Below are 19,863 nucleotides of genomic sequence, written 5' to 3' on the forward strand. Positions count from 1 at the left end.
TAATTAGCCATCCGAGCTCGATTTCTATCCTCTGATAACTTTATATCAAGCCAACCAGAGTTGTCGTGGGCTATTAAGCGGCCAACTTCACGCATACAACAAGACGACCCCAAGTCAGTTCTTTATTACCAACTTAGGGCTCGGGGGCTACTGGTAGCTACGCTATAAGCTATCGCATTGAAGGCTGACGCGGAATTGAATATATATACAAGAAGGTGAATCGGAAGTGTGGCAAACATACCTCAAAGCCTCTAAGAAGACCCTTGAAGGCCTCTTGCATTCCGGCCTCCACGAACCGGAAGCTCCCCAGCGTCGCGCCAATCAGGGCACGATGCTCTTCTAGGATGGAGGAGCTCGCCACGGCGACCTCCATCTCCTCAGGCCACCCCATCATGACCTACTTTGAAGTAGGAGGGGAAGGCGCGGTTCCACCCGCCGTGGTGTCAAGGACAGTAACCTTGGGCTGCTTTGGCAGCTCCAGAGTGATCTAGGCCGAGGATCCACCTCGGCCCAGCTCGTCTTCTATAACCACGGGGACTTCCTCCCCGTGGTCTTCTGCGACCGAGGTATGGACCTCGGTCAATGAATCGCCGGCGTCACCCTCGTGTTATCAACGGTGGGGGTTGGGAGCGACATCACTTCCCCTAGCCCGTCAGGGGCAGAGGGGGGAATGGGACGCTCCACGGACCCACTCTCCGTCATAGAGGGCGGACAGGCTACAAAGACTAATCAGTAATCGGGCATTTACACAATACCTGTAAACAGTGCTGGCCTCGCTCTGCGCAGCTGGGCAAGGGGGTCCTCCGAGGTGTCAGAGAGGGTCACCTGAGCGGGCTCGAGTCGTTGACCGACCGGCACGCCCGAGGCCTTGAACAGTTTCCTGTGGGATTGGTGGTGTGCCTCCTCCACGAGGTCCTCCGACGCCGCTCTCTTCCTCTTCGGAGAGACCGCCTCCTCTTCTTCGTCTTTCGTCTCCTCCTCGTGGGTGGAGGAGACATGGGTGTCCTCGGACCAGGCCTTCGAAGTGCCTCGGAGGCGCCTGCTGGCCTTCCCCTTTGGCCGCTTCAGCTCCTTGGCCGGAACCACGTACTGCTCCTCGGCCAAGAACGCCGTGAGCTGGGGGGTTCTCGCCTCCTCGGGCAGTGGCGTCGGGCACAGCATTTGATGTGCCTTGGGGATCCACTTCTGTGAAGGGAGAAGTTCAAAAAGTTCGATCAAGATACATCCACAAAATACAAGACGAGAATATAAGGCCTTGTGCTAGAAATTACCTCGTCGGCGTCGTGCGCGGCGTCGAAGCCGCAGTCCCTCCCCTCTATGGAGAAATCGTGTTTGGACGGCTTGAAAAGTGTCGTTCACATCAGACAGGGATGTGCGGAAAAAATACTTCACGGGCGGCTTGTCTGCGGACTTGTGAGCCCACTTCGGACTCACCCGAAGTTGGAGTGGCAAGATGCAGCGATGGAGCATGACGTCAGCTTGATCTTCTTCTTGTCTGGCAGAAACTGGATCTTCTACTGCAGCAAGGTCACGTCGTCAGAGTTGCCCCAGTCGATACACTTCCTCTTCCAGGAAACCAGCCTCCTCAAAGGGTCAGCCGAGAAGGCCGGGACTTCGGCCTTACCGCCAGCGACTGTCGGCATTCTGGGAACCAGGGTACCCAGACTTGCCTGCCTGCGGCCCACAGCGTGGCTCCATCGACGACCTGGTACGGCCCATCTTCAGCATCGGCAAGTCAAGACCCTCGCGAGGGGCCAAGCCTCACGAGGCGGACAACATCAAGACCTCCTGAAGGAGCGGCCTCCCCAGGCGGCCTCCTGAGGAGCGGAGATTTCTATGCAAGCACTCACCTCATGAGGCTGAGGTGACGCCAGCCATGATGACCAAGGCCAGGCGCGCGCCAGCGGGCGCAGAGCGGCAGGTTTCCTCTTTAGTGCTAAGGAGGCAAGCGCAGGCGCGGAGTCCCAAGGAATCGACCAAAGGTTACCGTTTGCGTGCAACAAGATCAGGACCGCCAGAACGGCAGGATGGATGTCATTGTCGAGCCCACCATGACGTCACGATCAGAAGCTTTGCAGGCGAAGACCACCTTTCATCAGGATAAGATGTACTACTTGTCCCCTTTCAAATTGGCCACTGTGAGATCCCTTCCCGCCTATGTTTTGGGGAAGAGGACCGAGGCCACTATAAGTATAGCCTAGCCACCACCATAGCAAAGGGTCGAGTCCCAGAGAGATAGCTCCCCGAAGCTAACACCACCACAAGAACAAGCCTCCTGAGGTCCCCTTGTACTAGTTCATCCTCAACCCCCGCGAGGCTAATCCACCACAAAGCAGGAGTAGGGTTTTACACCGCAAGGTGGCCTGAACCTGGGTAAACTGCCGTGTCCATTTCCTTCCCGTTCATCAAGCTAGGCCATGAGATCAGCGAGTCGATCGGCTAGAGAGGTTGAGTTCTTCGCACACGCCCCAGAGTTCGAACCTTTCTTGGGCCTGCGGAGCCCGGAATCCGACATTCGGCGCGCCAGGTAGGGGCGTGTCGAAAGATCTCTCCCTCGCCCGCTACGCCTTCCGCTCCTCTCGTCGTCTCGCTTTCATAGGCCGTCGTCCTGCTCGGAGGGCAGCCGGGCGTGTCCGAGAGCGCCACGGATCATCAAGCCTTCGCCACCGCCTTGCGGCGGGTGCGATGGCCGCCGAAGTTCAGGCCGGGGTTGCCGCCGCGATTCGATGGCACGGTGGACCCCGCGGAGTTCATCCAGGCTTACGTGGAGGCCATCAGGGAAGCCGGTGGCGACAAGGTCATGGCGAATTGGCTCCCTATGGCTCTCGCAGATATGCCACGCGCTTGGTTCTCACTCTGTCGGAGTCCACGGTGGCTTCCTAGGAAGAGCTGCGTGGCCTGTTCATCGAACGCTTCGCGGCACCAGCGCCCCACGCCGTCGCGGCCATCCTCGGCGGGTCGCAAGCGCCGGCCTCGGACCGCCACGTCAAGCAGTTCTTCCGCCAGATGGGGGCCTCCCCGTCCCGCCGAGGGGCCCCTCCGGGCTGGGCGGCGCCCAAGGCCGACCTCACCTTTGACTCCGGGGATCACCCCAAAACCACAGTCGGCATCGGTGCACTTCCCATGCTCTGCACCCCCACCATCTGCAACGTAGCGGTCACCAGGACCCTCATCGACGGCGGCGCTGGCCTCAACATCCTCTCCGTGGAGGCGTTCGGCCCGCTCCACATGCCTCATGGTCGGCTCCTCCCCACCAAGCCTTTCTCCGGTGTGGTCGGCGGCTCCACCTGCCCCTTGGGGTAGATTCGCCTCCCTGTCACATTCGAAACGCGCGACAACTACCACACCGAGCTCATCGACTTCGACGTCGCGCGCATCGGGCTCCCGTACAACGCCATCCTCGGGTACCCGGCCCTCGCCAAGTTCATGGCGGCGACTCATACCAGCTACAACATCATGAAGATGCCGGAGACGCTAGGGACGCGCTAACGGCCCTCAAGCTCACTTTTAAGGCCGCGGCAGCCGCACGGCCAAGCGCGGGGGGCGCTCCGGAAGGCCCGGGGGCTGCCCCGGCAAAGAAGAAGCAATTGTTCTCTCAGGATCGGGCCGAGACGAAGCAAGTGCCGGTCGACGAGGACGGGGAGTCGGGTACTACCTTCACCATAGGCGCCGGCCTCCCCCGAGATCAGGAGGAGGACCTGGTAGGCGCCCCGCGGGGGGTGGTGGAGCACCACCTCATGGTGTGCCCGAACGCGCGCCCCGTGAAGCAGAAGGCGCGACGTCAAGCCCCGGAGAAGCAGTCGTTCATCGTTTAGGAGACCCACAAGCTGCAAGAGGCCGGCGTTATCCGGGAGGTGCGGCACCCGGAATGGTTGGCAAACCCGGTTATCGTCCCCAAGAAGGGCGGGAAGGAGCGCATGTGCGTTGACTTCACGAGCCTGAACAAAGCTTGCCCTTAGGACCCTTTCCCTCTTCCACGCATCGACCAGATCGTTGACTCCACCACCGAATGCGACCTGCTATGCTTCCTGGACACCTTCTCAGGCTATCATCAAATCAAGATGGCGGTGGAAGACATAGAGAAGACGGCCTTCTTGACCCCATGCGGGGTGTACTGCTACACCTACATGCCGTTTGGGTTCCGCAATGCCGGAGCAACCTTCCAGCGGTTGATGCACATCGCCCTGGGCAAGCAGCTTGGGAGGAACGCTGGTATAGTGGTCAAGTCCCGGGAGGCAAGAACCCTTGTTGAAGATCTGGAGGTGACGCCAGCCATGACGGCCAAGACCAGGCGCGCGCCAGCGGGCGCAGAGCGGCAGGTTTCCTCTTTAGTGCTAAGGAGGCAAGCGCAGGCGCGGAGTCCCAAGGAATCGACCAAAGGTTACCGTTTGCGTGCAACAAGACCAGGGCCGCCAGAACGGTAGGATGTGTTAGGAAAGCAACTTATCTTTATTGAAGGCCCAAGGGGCATATATATATTACACATGACTTGGGGTGTAAGGAAACTAAACATAGACTAATAAGGACTCCTAGACCAATACTAATACTCCTTAACACCCCCCCTCAAATGCAAAGCGTATGCAATAGCATTGCATTTGAAGAAGTGTAATACTAGAAAAAAATGATAATCCAAATCCGCGTCTTGACTGTCGTCGTAGCGTGAAGAGTCTTCAAAACCTGTCGAGTCGCCAAAGGGGATAAAGATGGCACATCAGAGGAAGACACCGCATTAATAGAAGATACAATAGAAGTATCAAGAGAAGATGGGTTATCAAAAGAAGATGGCACATCAAGAGAAGAAGCATTGCTTAAAGAATCATGGCCCATGAACCGACGGCGAAAGAAGCTCGGCGGCAAGAGAATGGGCTTAGATCAACAATGCAAAGAGAGGCCACAGAAATCCTATACAGAGGACAATGACCAGAAAAAGGCTGACGGACATAGGTTTGGTGGACTCGCATGACATGAGAAAACACAAAATATCAACAGATTTGGTGGACGCAACGGAAATTATAGAAAACTAGGAAGCTAAAAAGCACACATGAACTAGATACGATGGCAGCGAAAGAAAACAAAAAACATGGCGCCGAGGGCCAAGACCAAGCAGAGCTTCCGTGTTGCGCTCCTGACTGTGAAGAGGACCAAGCAGAGCTCCCGTGTTGTGCTCCTGACTGTGAAGAGGGCCAAGCAGAGCTCCTGTGTTGTGCTTCTGACTGTGAAGAGGGTGGTCTCTCTGAGCTAGAAGAGTCGACAGCAAGACCGACAGAACCTGGTGAAGAAGAACCCGAAGCTGCAAGTAGACGCTTAAGTCGCACAATATCCTGCTCAGTCAGGGACACTGCTGAAGGGGTCGGAATAGAAGCACAAGTCCCTAAAGAAGATATGCACCCTGGCGCATGTGCCGCTTCTTCAGGAAGCACTCAGACTCGGGATGACCATCCTTGTTGCAGTAGCCGCAGTGAGAACGAGAGCGGCTCTCACCACTAGGAGACGTGGGCGGGAGTGGCAGAGCACTGGAGCGTGAAAGAGGCGGTGTAGTAGAAGCTCGAGCAGCAAGCACAGAGGGAACCTCAAGTAAACCGGCACCACTTAGGCGAGTCTCTTCAGCCCGAATCTCAGAAAGCGCCTCCATAAGAGTAATACGACCACGGGCAAACAATTGAGCGCGTCGTGGCTCAAATTCTGGACGAAGTCGAGACAAGAACTCATAGACACGATGAAACTCCAAGTCGGCCGCACAGCTTGGCAACACTGACAAGTACGGCAACCAGCAGTGCGAAGGGAGTCAAGCTGGCGCCAAATGGCAAAAACTCTGTGCGTAGAAATCATCAACAGTGGAGTCACCCTGCTGAAGAGCATGCTCCTGGCGAACCACAGATAGATACAAGGCATCACCGGAGGGTTGATAGCGCTGGCAAAAACATGTCCACATTGCAAAGGCGGTAGCGAGGCCCATAAAGTCAGAGGCAAACTGAGGCAAAACACTGGAAGTGAGAACAGCTGCAGCACGAGCATCATCATCAGACCACTGAATGTAACCAGCTAGAGCATCACGGTAAAAGTGAAGGGCCACCTCATAGGTCAAAACTTGTTGCTCATAGGCACGAGTTGCAGACTCATCAGCAAGCTTAGCGGCATCCTTAGCAGCCTGAGGAGCATCGGCAGCAAGGGACGAGGGCGTCGGCGGAGTAGAGCCACGAGAGGAACCGGGCGCGGCGGACAAGAGACCTCGCCAGATAGAACACCCCGGAGACGAATACCACGCATATGAATGCGGAAGAAGCCAACAAACTCACTGTAGTTTGTACCATCAAAAACCACCGGGCAACGGGGAATGACGACATAGCCTGATGACATCGTACCTTTTTTTTTACTCAAAGCAAACCAGCCTCAGATGGAAGCAACACCACCGGCGGCGGAATACGCAGACGAACAAGCAGAACAGACCCTCACGTGGTTTGTAGGAGCAACCTAACAGCAGCAGTAGGAAAGCTAGCTGCAGGCGCAAGAGACGAACACGCACACGAGATCAGGGCCCTCACATGAACGTGGCTCGTAGCACCCGTACTAGCCACCCAACAAAGTCAATGGAGGCAGTCAACCAATGGGAGATCCTCGTCCGCTGCCTAATCCTGTAGAAGACGAGGCACCGCGATCTGCTAGCGGCGGAACAACGGCGGCCGGCGGCAGAATCCGACTGGAGATCACGACAGACGGCGGCCGGCGGCAGGATCCGGCTGGAGGACAGCAGATCGGGGCGACCAGAAGGAGATGAGCTAGCATAAAAGCTAGCAGCAGCCAGACATGAGCAGATCACGTCGGTGAGGCGATAGGATCAAGAAAAAATACGAGATCGATACGGAACCGATCGGTACGAGCACGAGTTGCGGTGTGCGAGAAAAAAATAACCTAGGCTCTAATACCATGTTAGGAAAGCAACTTATCTTTATTGAAGGCCCAAGGGGCATATATATATTACACATGACTTGGGGTGTAAGGAAACTAAACATAGACTAATAAGGACTCCTAGACCAATACTAATACTCCTTAACAGGATGGATGTCATCGTTGAGCCCACCACGACGTCACAATCAGAAGCTTTACAGGCGAAGACCACCTTTCGTCAGGATAAGATGTACTACTTGTCCCCTTTCAAAATTGGCCACTGTGGGATCCCTTCCCGCCTAAGTTTTGGGGAAGAGGACCGAGGCCACTATAAGTACAGCCTAGCCACCACCATAGCAAAGGGTCGAGTCCCAGAGAGATAGCTCCCCGAAGCTACCACCACCACAAGAACAAGCCTCCTGAGGTGGTTCTTCCCCTTGTACTAGTCCATCCTCAGCCCCCGCGAGGCTAATCCACCACAAAGCAGGAGTAGGGTTTTACACCGCAAGGTGGCCCGAACCTGGATAAACTGTCGTGTCCATTTCCTTCCCGTTCATCGAGCTAGGCCGTGAGAGCAGCGAGTCGATCGGCTAAAGAGGTTGAGTTCTTCGCACACGCCTCAGAGTTTGAACCTTTCTTGGGTCTGCGAAGCCCGGAATCCGACAGCGACTGGCTCGGTGACGTAGAACCAATCACGTTACCACTCCTTGATGGTTTCGACAAAGGTTCCTTTGAACCAGGTGGCCTTCTGGTTCTTGCTGATCATGGCCCCCCGCACTCTGCGAGCTTGTAGCCACTGGACTTCGGCTTAATGCCAAAGATTTTCAGCCACAACCCAAAAGTAGGGCTCGGCGCGGAGGAAGGCCTCGCAGACGATTAAGAATGATGCGAGGTGGAGGATGGAGTTTGGGGCCAGATGGTGGAAATCCAACCCATAATAGTAGAGGATCCTGTGCACAAAGGGGTGCAGCGGGAACCCCATACCTCCGATGAGGTGGGGAACGAAAACGACCCTCTCCCGCGGCTTGGGGATGAGTGCTCGTTGGTCCTTCTCCGGTGGCCGGGTCGCAACGTTGGCGGGGATGTACCCCGCACTCCGCAGCTCCAGGATGGTGCCCTCCATGACGGTGGAGCCAGCCCGGTGCCCCTTCAAGGTGGCGCCGGCCATGGCCGGAAAGGGAAGCTGTGGACGTGAGAGAGGCGAGTGGATTGAGGATTGGATTTGGGCGCTGGAGCTCAGGAGGCAGTAGGCAAGGGAGGAATGGAAGCGTGGATTGTCAAGGGCTCCCTTTTCATTCTTATAGGCATGTGAAAGGCCAAGAGTCCCCTTACTATGTCGTTAAAATCGCCACGCCTCAATACAAAAACACCATTATGCGAGTGGGGTGAAACAAAATCTTCATGATATCCCCAAAATACGAGCACGATCTCTGTTTTGATAAGACATGCCAATGAAAAACCACCGCTCATAATTCCTGTGCCGCGGATACCACGGGCATCCATTCCCCACGAAAATGAACACAGGTGTACCGTGGGCACTCATGTTTCATATCCCAAAAATTTAATTTTTTTTGAAATTTCGTAATATTCTTTAATGCATTTTCATATGCGGGTGTGTGCACCCAGGTGCTCCAACGCATTTCCCCCTTATTCTTCTGCTACCTTGCTCGTCTAGCAACGCATTTCCCCCTTATTCTTCTGCTACCTTGCTCGTCTAGCAGTAATACAATGGGTCTAAAGCTGCATTGATTTCTCTAGTAACATGATTCAAATTTTCTACTTAGGGCAACTCTAACCGATCCCCTATCCGGCGTTAGAGGAGGATAATTTCGGCTTTTCTCCTCGAACGCACACTTAGCCGATCCCCAATAACCATTAGCAGAGGATAAATTATACTCCAGCGCCTATCCCACCCCTATTTTTACTCCGCCGCTACCGCACAGAACATAACTCTCGGGCCTCTCCCTCACCACTACCTCTTCGCCGGCCCCCGCCGCTACCGCATTGCCTCCCTTGGCCCTTGCCGCCCTTCTGCCCGAAACCCAGCCCGTTCGTCCACCGTCATCGGAATCAGGTGAAACGCCGCCGCCGTCGCCATAACCGATTCGTCGGATTGATTCGCTTTTTCTTCCTCTTTGGCGGGTGCCACTCCCGGCCTTGCTTCCGCGCCGCTGCAGGTCATTTTCACGCTTCGCCACCCACCAGTTTGTCCGAAATGACGGCGGCTGGCCAGTGCATCACCACCGCACCGCAAGTGTTCGACGAATCGCCTAGATGAGTTTTTTTTGCTCGTTTCTTTTTTAACCGAGCCATTTGGATTGAACCTAGCCATTTGAATTGTAGACGAAGAGGTTGAGGGAGATGGTCTTCGAAGACTCGTCGTCATCCGAAGAGGAAGAAGACGACGAAGACTTTGAAACCCTTTTAGGCATGATTTTCAATGATAATATTCGGCGCCCTAGGAGAGGATCGTGGTATGGCCGCATGCACATCAACCGTGATAGAGCAGAGGGTCATGCCAAGATCATGAGAGACTATTTTACTTTGAAGCCAACCTATCCGGGGAAGTACTTTTGTCGGCGCTTTCGGACGCACACAAGTCTTTTTCTAACGATTGCAAAAGCCGTTGAGAAGTATGATGACTGGTTCAAACTCTGGAGAAATGCAAGTGGAGAGATGAGTGCAAGTCCTCTGATGAAGTGCATTGCGGTTGTTCGAGTCTTGGCATATGGGTGTTCAGCCGATGCAGTTGACAACTATGTCCGCATTGCTGAAGACACAATCTTGGAGGCTGTTCGAAGGTTCACTAAAGCAGTGATAGATGTTTTTGGACCCGAGTACTTGAGAGCACCCACCGAGGAAGACACCTAGAGGCTGATGACCGAGAGTGAAGCAAGAGGATGGCTAGGGATGCTTGGATCACTTGACTGTATGCACTGGACATGGACAAATTATCCTGCAGGGTGGAAGGGTCAGTACAAAGGCCACTGCAACGATCCAACGATCTTGTTGAGGCAGTTGCATCGAAGGATCTTTGGATATGGCATTCATTCTTTGGTTTGTCTGGCTCTCACAATGACTTGAATGTGCTGTCAAGATCACCACTGTTTTCTAGGCTTATTACAGGAGATGCTCCTGCTTGCACCTACTCGGTCAATGGGCACAACTACTCGATGGATTACTACCTTGCGGATAGCACCTATCCACCATGGGCTGCATTAGTCAAAACAATTCCTCATCCAAAAGGTAACAAAAATATTCACTTTACCCAATGTCAAGAGGCTGCTAGGAAAGATGTGGAGAGAGCCTTAGGTGTGCTCCAGAAGCGCTTTGCAATTGTTCGTGGCCCTGCCAAGTACTGGAGCTTCAAGGTTCTATGGTAGATCATGACTTGTTGCATCATATTGCATAACATGATCATCGAAGACGAGAGGGAGATACCTGAGAACTTTCGGTACATCACCAACGGGACTCCGGTTTAGCCAGAGTATGATCCAAATAGGATCCTGACATTCCTTGAAGAGCATCGCAAGATCGAGAACCGACAAGTTCATGCTCAGCTCCAAGATGATCTTATTGAACATCACTGGCAACGTCATAGTGCTTCCTAGTTGTTCTATCACATGTTATTTGCTACATTTGGACCATTCGACGTGTTTAAATTTGAATAATTCAGTTTGTAAACTTTGCATTTGGTTTGTAAACTATATTCGTTATTTGGTTGAACATTCAGTTTCTATACATGTGCTAATATGTGGTTACAATGTATTCTAGAATTGCATAAGTTTAGAAAAAACAAAAATTTACTCCGTTATATATATAGGCGATCGGTTAGGTCCGACCAAAACTTAGTGGAGTAAAAATACTCCAGTAAGGGTTTACTCGGCCGGATCCTCCTTTATTAGGGTCGGTTAGAGTTGCCCTTATGCTATAGTTTACCTATCCCTTTCACGTGAGTACCTACCATGTGGATTGAATGCAAAAGGGGGAATATCACTTTCGAACTATCACCTAACAATTACTCCTATAAGTCAACATAAACCGACGAGCTTAATAAACTGAAAATGAGGGGGCAGTAAGTAAATATAATTTTACAAGTTAAAAAACAGAAGGAAAAACTAGGAACACTAAGTTCAATACCTCCTGGTATAGTGGCAGCAATCACACCTAGCTCGGCGAAAAACCATAGGCCGTACCTGACAGGCTTGGGGTATTCACTCATACACAGCTCCGCGAGGTGCCTTCCTAAAGTAGATTATGTGAAGATATATGCTAAGCTTCATACTAAATACAAAACAGTATAATTTTGCATCAAGAGCACATTGATTATCTCACCTGTAACGATGCCAAGCTTCGCTGCCAACGACTGTATAATCAACACGAAGATGAACCCGAATAAGAGTACCCATAATAACTGAAAGAAATTACAATGTTCAGGCCCCAGTTATTCCAGCACGACGGGTGAAATAGTTTTAACATTTTGGATAATTTTATTTGTACCTCATATCTGTGACTGTATCCAGCCTGCAAATCAGTTTGCACTGTTGGTTTTGCAAAGTTCAAACTGTCAGAATGCAATAAACAAACACTGGAAAGAAAATATACAGTAGTGTTTTCATATTGTTTAGTGGCGATGAATTACATATGTTCATCATCTTTTTAGCAAGATAAGTTGGCATAAACATGAGAACATTTTAAAGTCCAATGGAGAGACGATGGAAGGAGACAAGGCTGGTTGGGCTTACAGTTGCTAGGATCCAGGTAAGCCATGGAGATGAGAAATCCTGGTCCAACGTATGCTAGAAATCTCTTCCACCTAGGCCCCTGCTCAGTAGTACAAGTGAACGCAAAGTTTAGTTTATTTTGTGTACTGCATCACTAACGTCTAAATTCAATTCCACCTGAAACATTCGGCAGAGTTTCCATGTCGTTGATCCTTGCTTTATATATAAAACGGAGCTAAAGCCTTTTCGGTATAAAAAAAAATAACGACTCAAACTCGCAGAACCGAAAGCCTTCTGCCTATCGTCAAATGAGACTACAAAAAGATGAGCAGAAACTATCCGTCAGAGAACTAACTGATCACTAATTAGCGCGCCTCTGCCAGCAAGAAAAACATTACAAATCCAAAGAAAAAATCCATCAGATAAGAACTAAAGAAAATCACTAATTATCCGTCAGAGAAACCGCATAGGGGAGCGATGAGGAGCGAACACTACCTGGACGTGGACGCCACCGGCCGCATCATCGCCTTGTTGCCCAGAAGAAGCGACCGTCGACGCTGCCGCTGCCTCCATCTCTATCACGTCGCCATCGGCGATGGTCACGGCCCTCCCATTCCCGTCCTGCTGCTGCCCTCGGTCCCTTCCGATGCTTCCCCTCTCTTCCATTTCTCTTCTCGTCTTCTGGGATGCACTCCGTGTGCTAACATAGGCTTGACTTTGACTTTTCTCATCGAGGCTGGCTTTGTATTCATTCCAATCCCAGATGCAAGATGCACTCAAGGTCAACTCTCCGTTTTGTTTACACAAAGACGTACATATATAATGCGATGTGGATGGATTCGGTGAGCGCGCATCTAAGATCAAAGTCGTCTCTCGGGCAGGCAGCTCCTCTAGTCTAGTATAATGCGGTGATCGCTTTTGTTTCGGACATACGCCACTTGGGCTGGTCACAATGGGCAAGAACATAAGTTAGTAATTTATACACTTTCTTAGACTATGTTATTACCTTCATAGTGAGTACGAATATCTATGTAGTGTAATGCAACGATGTATTTATTAGGTTATAGACTTATTGTTTCTTGGAGTGTGTGATGTTTCGGTAACTTAGCTAGTTACCACAAGCGTCTCTCTTTTCATTAAATATGTGCCACATAAGCAAAGTTGTATTAGAGTGTATGATGTTACTCCGAAGTTCCTCCCCACTGTGACCAGCCTTAAGACTAGTCACAATGGAGAGTAACATACACATACACTAGTAACATACACATATCCTTGGACTATATCACTTACTTCAATAATGGATAGTAACATAAGACTACTCACAATGTGAGTAACATAGATAGTAACATCACACATTTTTTCGAAAAGGGGCGCTTTATTACTTAAAAGGTTTAAGCATTACACTCGACCTCTGCATAATTAAGATGCACACAGCCACACAAAGTCCTTTGCAAGAACGAAAAATAGATAGGCGGAATACAAAGATAGAGTGTGTATAACGCCTAAAGTGGAGGTGGGCCAATCTTATGATCATGTTGCCACCCATGTTGGATAAAAGTATCCCTCGCCGTATCCTCCAATCGTGTACACACCTCCGTAAATAGGTCTCGATTCTCCATGCGTTGTAGAAAGGACCATAAACGAAGAGTCCCGGTACATCTGTAGATAACCTACATTAGAAAAGTACTTTTATCATTAAAAACCTTATCATTTCTACATAGCCAAAGCGACCAAATAACGGCTAGCGCTCCCACCCTAAGAAGAGTTCTAAACCTGTGATCAATCTCATGTAACCAGTTGCCAAATATATTGGCAACACTATAAGGAGGATACAAGCCAGAAGCTATCTGGATGACTGATCATATAGACTGAGCCAATTTGCATTGGAAGATTAAATGTTTTATTGTCTCATCATGATGACAAAAAACACATCGCGGACTTCCATGCCAATTCCTCTTGATAAGGTTATCTTTAGTAAGAATGACTCCGCGACGAAGATACCATGCAAATATTTTATTCTTAAAAGGTATCTTCATCTTCCAGATCTTCTTATTATTATCAACCGGCACATCAGACTGGATTAACGCTCTATACATAGACTCCACTGAGAATTTTCCATTCTCATGTAGGTTCTATCGAAATACATCAGACCCATGTGACAATTACACCGTGGACAACCGTTGAAGCAGGATGTACCACGATTGGAGTCTAGGTCCAATTAAATCTCTTCTGAACGTCACATTTGGCGGAAATGATTCCATTACAGTGGCAATAGTATCACCCTTGTGACGCACAATGTTGTATAGAGCCGGATATTGTTCCCGGAGTGTGGCATTTCCTAGCCACTTGTCCTCCCAGAATCTAATTTCCGAGCCATCCTTAATCGAGAAGGATCCATAGGAGAAGAAATATTTCTTCGTAGCCATTAGACCCGCCCAAAAGTGAGAATCCCCAGGCTTCCAGTATACTTGGGATACCGCCTTGGAACCCACATATTTCCTCCTCAGGAGGGTTTGCCATACACCATTTTCGGTCAGTAATTTAAACAACCATTTGCCGAGGAGGGCCCTATTCTTAAACGCAAGGTCATGAATGCCCAACCCGCCTTGGTCTTTGGGACGACAAACCACACTCCATTTAGCCAGTCGATACTTCTTTCGCTCGCTATCTCCTTGCCAAAAGAATCTTGATCGGAAATAATCCAATCTATGTAAAACTCCTTTTGGCAACTGGAAGAAGGAAATCATATATAGCACCATACTACTTAGAACTGAGTTTATGAGGACCAATCTTCCACCTAGAGACAACAATTTACCTTTCCAACTGCTAAGTCTTTTTTGCAGCCTCTCCTCGACATGTTTTCATTCAGCATTTGTGAGTCTCCGATAATGTATCGGTATCCCCAAATATGTGATCAGAAACTGGCCCAACCCAAATCCGAACAGTTCAGCGTACAGGTGGGCCTCGTCTTGAGCCTCGCCAAAACAAAACAATTCACTTTTATGAAAGTTGATCTTCAGACCTGAGAGTTGCTTGAATGCTGATAAAATTAATTTCAGATTTCTCGCTTTCTCGAGGTCATGATCCATGAAGAGAATCGTATCATCGACATATTGAAGTATAGAGAGACCACCATCAACTAGATGACTTACTACTCCATCAATTTGGCCATCAACCTTGGCACGCTCAATCATGACCGCTAGCATATCCGCCACTATATTGAATAGCATGGGCGATACTGAGTCACCTTGTCGCAATCCCTTCTTTGTTTGGAAATAGTGTCCAACGTCATCATTGACCTTAATGGCAACACTACCTCCAGAAACGAAGCTATGGACCATAGCGCACCACTCTGCAAAAAATCCTTTCATTCTGAGAGTCTGTTGAAGAAATGGCCATTTGACTTTGTCATACGCTTTTTCAAAGTCTATTTTGACTACCACCCCATTCAACTTTTTCCGATGTAATTCATGGACTGTTTCATGAAGGATAACAACTCCATCTAGGATGTTTCTTCCTTGCATAAAAGCAGTCTGTGAAGGACGAATCACATGTTCAGCAACCGAATTTAGCCTAATAGTTGCAACCTTCATGAATATTTTAGAACTAACATTAAGGAGGCAAATAGGTCTATATTGTTGTATCCTTTCGGCCTCATTAACCTTAGGTAATAAAATAATCTCACCGAAGTTTAAGCGAAACAATTCCAGATGGCCAGCATGTAGGTCGCTAAACAAAAGTAGGAGATCTGACTTGATGACTTGCCAGAATTTCTGGTAGAACTCAGCGGGAAAACCATCTGGACCCAAGGCTTTGTTGTGCTCCATTAGGAAAACCGCCTTTCTAACCTCCTCCTCGGAGTATGGGGCTGTTAGAAGGTCGTTTTCCTCATCAGAGACCTGGGGGATGTCATCCGCGCGGGACTCATCCATTGAGAAGTTACCTTCCTCTGGGGCTCCGAACAAATTTTTATAATAATTAGTGATATAAGATTTAAGTTGCTCATGTCCCTCAATCATGCCCTCATCCTATTGTAGGGAATGAATAATTCTCTTCCGGTGCCTGCCATTGGTAACTCCATGGAAAAATCTAGTATTCGAATCACCTTTCAGGATAAATTGAGAGTTACTATGTTGGTACCATTTGAGTTCCTCCTCACGCATCATGCTAGCTATCTGTGCATCCGAATGACTCTTGATCTCGATTTCATGCTCAGATAGAGGCCTAGCCTCTGCCAAGGCTTCTAATTCATCAATGATAGACGAAAGGCGAAGCTTCTCCTTTTTGACGATACCCGCAGTGTGCCTAGCCCAACCACTAAGGAACTTACGTAATGCATGAATTTTGTTGTTCCATTTGTGTATTGGGGTAAGCCTGGCAACCGGTTTATCCCACACCTTCTTGACCATGTCATGGAATCCATCCCGATGCAACCAACCCAGTTCAAACTTGAACTTGCGTCTGTGCTACGGTCGTGGAAATCCAGTACTTAAAAGGATGGGTGCATGGTCTAAGATAGCCTCTATACGAGGTAGAGCGCGTACAGAAACCATAGGGAATTTGGATTCCAAGTCGGTATCCATTAATACGCGATCTAGTTTCTCATATGTCAGTTCTGGAAGACTGTTCGCCCAAGTGAACTGTCTTCCAATCATGGAAACCTCTCGCAAATCTAGACTGTCTATGACATCGTTTAAAAGGAAAGGCCAATTATTATCAAACCTACCTCGGCTTTTCTCGTTTGGAAATCGTAGCAAACTAAAATTCCCACCGATAAGAATGGGGTAGGGATTCTCCTTCACCAGATTAACCAATTCACGGAGAAAATCAGCCTTGAACTCATTCTGGGCTGCTCCATACACAGCGACGAGGGTCCATGTGAAGTTGCCGGCTTTGTTCCGGATATGGAGTTTAATGTGGAACTCACCATCCGAACTAGCCAACACATCCATAGTCCCCGTGTTTACGCCAAGTAAAATGCCCCCAGAACGACCTCGAGGTGGCCGAGAAATCCAAGTATAGTCTATCCCGCCAGAAAGACGGTTAAGAAGACTTACTGAGAAATCATGTCTCCCCGTTTCAGATAAAGCCAAAAAGTCTAAATTGTGTTCCCTATTACATTCCGCAATGAATATATGTTTAGCCAAGTCACCAAGACCTCTGCTATTAAAGAACATGCCATTCATGGGGAAACAATAGGAGATTTAGAAAATTTCGCCCTCTTAGAGGATTTACGACATTTTTTCGAACGATTCGACTTGGATTTACGACCAGAAGCTGTAAGATCAAGCAATGAGCTAAGCCCGGGTTCCTGCAAGCCCACGTCCGAAATCTCCCCTACTACATGAGCGAGTAGCTGACCATATGATGTGGCATGCAGCTCCTCCTCATCTAGATGTGAGATAAAAGATTTGCTAGAAAACTCGTGGAGTAACCTTCAATCGGTCATATTCCAAATGTTTCAAAGCATTTGTCGAAACAGAAATATCATTCTCATTATTTCCTAGACTAACACCCACATTATTCAACTTGGAAACGATGGATGTATTAGAAAAAGATAAAAATGATTTGAGTGATGATGAAGTACCTTGGTTGTCGAGGTTCTGCGCCGCATTACGCCGCATATACTTGACCAAAGAGTCCTCATCAGTGTCCATCCTTCCATCATGGGCCACCGCATGACGGCCACTTCGGCGTGGCAAGCAATAAATGAAGAAAGAGAGGCATGTGGTAACATAGCTAGTTACTACTAGTATGAGTAACATCACACATATTAAGGCAATATGAGTCTATAGCCTAATAAATGAAGTGTTGCATGTTACCACACATATGTTACTCCCCATTATAGAGGTAGTAACATAGAGTAGTAACATGTTCATGTTAGTACTCTATGTTACTACCCATTGTGGCTAGTCTAAGTGCGGTAACATGCAAAGCTTCATTTATTAGGTTATAGACTCATATTGCATTGGGACATGTGATGTTACAGTAACTAGCTAAGTTACTAGTACTACATCTCTCCTCATTAACTCATTGCCACATAAGCAAATTTGCTGAGTTGGACTCGATGTTACTACCGAAGTTACTCCCACTGTGGCTAGTCTAATTCATTTATTTACGGCGTGATGCGGTTGCTTGGGATGTGTTGGGTAGATTGCATATACGTCAGACAGGCCTACGCCAGAACAAAATGATAAGTTTGGTTACCTGCATTTACTGTTGGGCTTGCAAAGCATAAAGATTAAAGCACCTCTGGACCTGCATCCAGAGGAACGTTCAAATCGGTTGTTTATGTTGATCCATGCCCGCGCAGTGCAACCCTAGGCACGTGAGCGTGGGCGGTTGCACGCGTAGGTGCGGTCCCGAGACGTCGCGTTGTTTCCAAACGCGTCATCATAAATCACCCTCACTTCCCTTCCTCATCGCTCTCTCCCCTGTTCCCCACTCACGCCGGCGGCAGCGATGACGGCGACCACCCAAGCTCTGGTGCGAATCGATCCAAGACGGCGGCAGCAACCACCGGAGCGACTATAGACCCCCATCGGAGCGCATCGGCCATGGCGGTAAGACCTCATCCTCTCTATACATTCACTGCTTTTGATTCGGGCTAGATTAGATTAGAGCACGCGATTGAAGAGTTAGGGATGGGATTGAACACATCGGGGGTGGAGGATTGCCATCAATTGATTCTGGATCGACAGCTACTAGGGTTCATAGGTTATTTTTGGTTACATCGGGGGTGGAGATTGGGGTACAAAATTTCTTGTCTAGCCGCGGCGACCCTAGAGTCGCGGCGAGCAGCGAGGAGAGGGGGGTGTAGCCATCTTCTTTCCATCCTCACCTTCTTCGTCCTCATCGTCTTCCTCAAGAACGATGGGTCTTGCACTGTCACCTACCGCCGGTGCCCTGGACAGCATCTGCACCTCGTCATTGTCGGCCTCCGACGACCTGAATGTGCTACTCCAGTACGCCACGACACGCTGGTCTTGAGGCACCTTGTACTGACTGTACTTGGCCCATCTTGCATGCTATCCAGCATCGCCGGAGTCTGCCAGATTCGTGGCCCAATGCAGGATGTCCACTGACATCGCGCCCTTGGTTGGGTCCGGAATCAGTCTCTTCAGCTCGTCCGGCGTAGCCTTCTTCATCACAACATCGGCCCCCTTGTGCATGTCATCGATGTTGCTGAAGTTCGAGCACACTTTCATGGTGTGCTCTAACTTCTTGCGGTAACCGAGCGAGCACCCAAGAAAGTAGGCCCTCCATCTAGTGCCACAGGGTAAAGGGTTGGGGTTGGAGTTGGAGTTCATGCCGAGGGGGAGGTGGTGAAACAGAGAGGTGGAAGAGGAGAGGTGGTGAAACAGAGGGGGTTTGAGTGCGGTGATGGGTTAGTGGGGTGGGTTATATAGGAGCGTTTGACCGATATGAATGAATGTCGACCATTGAACTATGTGTTGTTCATAATGCAGATGGACAAGGGCAAGGAGGTGGTGCCACCATTGGAGAAGGGAAAGGAGGTTGTGCCTTCATTGGTCAAAGTGCTAGTGCAGGATCACTCAAGCACCAAGTGGAGGAACTATGGCCGCTACCATCAGGAGTCAGGACCGAACCAGTTCTGCAAGGTTATCCTTGCTCCCAAGCTGGAGAGTGATCTGCAGTTGCCTCTGGACTTCACGAAGTACTTCCTTGCCATCCCTATAGAGTTCAAACTCAAGGCGAACACCGGATGCACATGGAGGGTGATGGTGAGGGTGATCAACGGCAGGGTCACCCTTGATCAGGGTTTGGCCACCTTCGCCACCGTTCACCAAATCATGATCGGGTACATGCCGATGTTCAAGCTGCTGACCCCCGACGCCATGAAGGTGATCGTTTTCAATGACGAGGGCGTGGAGGTGGTCACCAAGTGCAAGGAGCGCGGCAACGCCTTCACTACGACCGCCTGAGCTCCTGTTTTCCCGTTCCTTGTTGGTTCTTGCTTTAAGACTTGGGTTTCGTTTTAGAACTTATCATACTATGTTGGTTTAAAACTTGTTATGTGTGGTTAAGACTTGTGTCTGTGCTTAAGATTGTTCTGTTGCCACTAGTTTAGTTGTTAGTAGTTCATGTGTGCCTTTGGTAACCTCACCACATCGAGGAGGAGGTTACCACACAACGGTCCTGGATATAACCAAACAACCGGACTTGTGTTTCCCCTCAAACAAATCTGCAACCAAACAACAGCCTTCCGTTTTAGCACATGCAGGCTAGAGGG

General features: G+C 49.7%; 1 protein-coding gene across 4 annotated transcripts in view; it reads right to left on the reverse strand.

Moving 5' to 3' along the window:
* LOC123069893 (metal transporter Nramp4) overlaps window positions 1-12,508 on the reverse strand; it is a 64,315-nt gene extending 51,807 nt beyond the window's left edge. For 2 of the 4 annotated variants that reach the window (XM_044492854.1, XM_044492853.1), the window contains exons 1-5: window positions 12,105-12,463; window positions 11,631-11,709; window positions 11,386-11,426; window positions 11,221-11,299; window positions 11,026-11,130 (exon numbers count right to left, since the gene is read on the reverse strand). In XM_044492854.1, coding sequence (XP_044348789.1) covers window positions 11,026-11,130; window positions 11,221-11,299; window positions 11,386-11,426; window positions 11,631-11,709; window positions 12,105-12,275 — 475 coding nt within the window. In that variant the 5' untranslated portion in view covers window positions 12,276-12,463. Of the gene's footprint in view, window positions 1-11,025; window positions 11,131-11,220; window positions 11,300-11,385; window positions 11,427-11,630; window positions 11,710-12,104 lie in introns of all 4 variants that reach the window. The other 2 variants (XR_006433167.1, XM_044492855.1) reach the window with 2 other exon arrangements.
* Between the last annotated feature and the right edge of the window lie 7,355 nt (window positions 12,509-19,863).

This window comes from Triticum aestivum, chromosome 3B, assembly GCF_018294505.1.
Source record: "Triticum aestivum cultivar Chinese Spring chromosome 3B, IWGSC CS RefSeq v2.1, whole genome shotgun sequence".
Lineage (NCBI taxonomy): Eukaryota > Viridiplantae > Streptophyta > Magnoliopsida > Poales > Poaceae > Triticum > Triticum aestivum.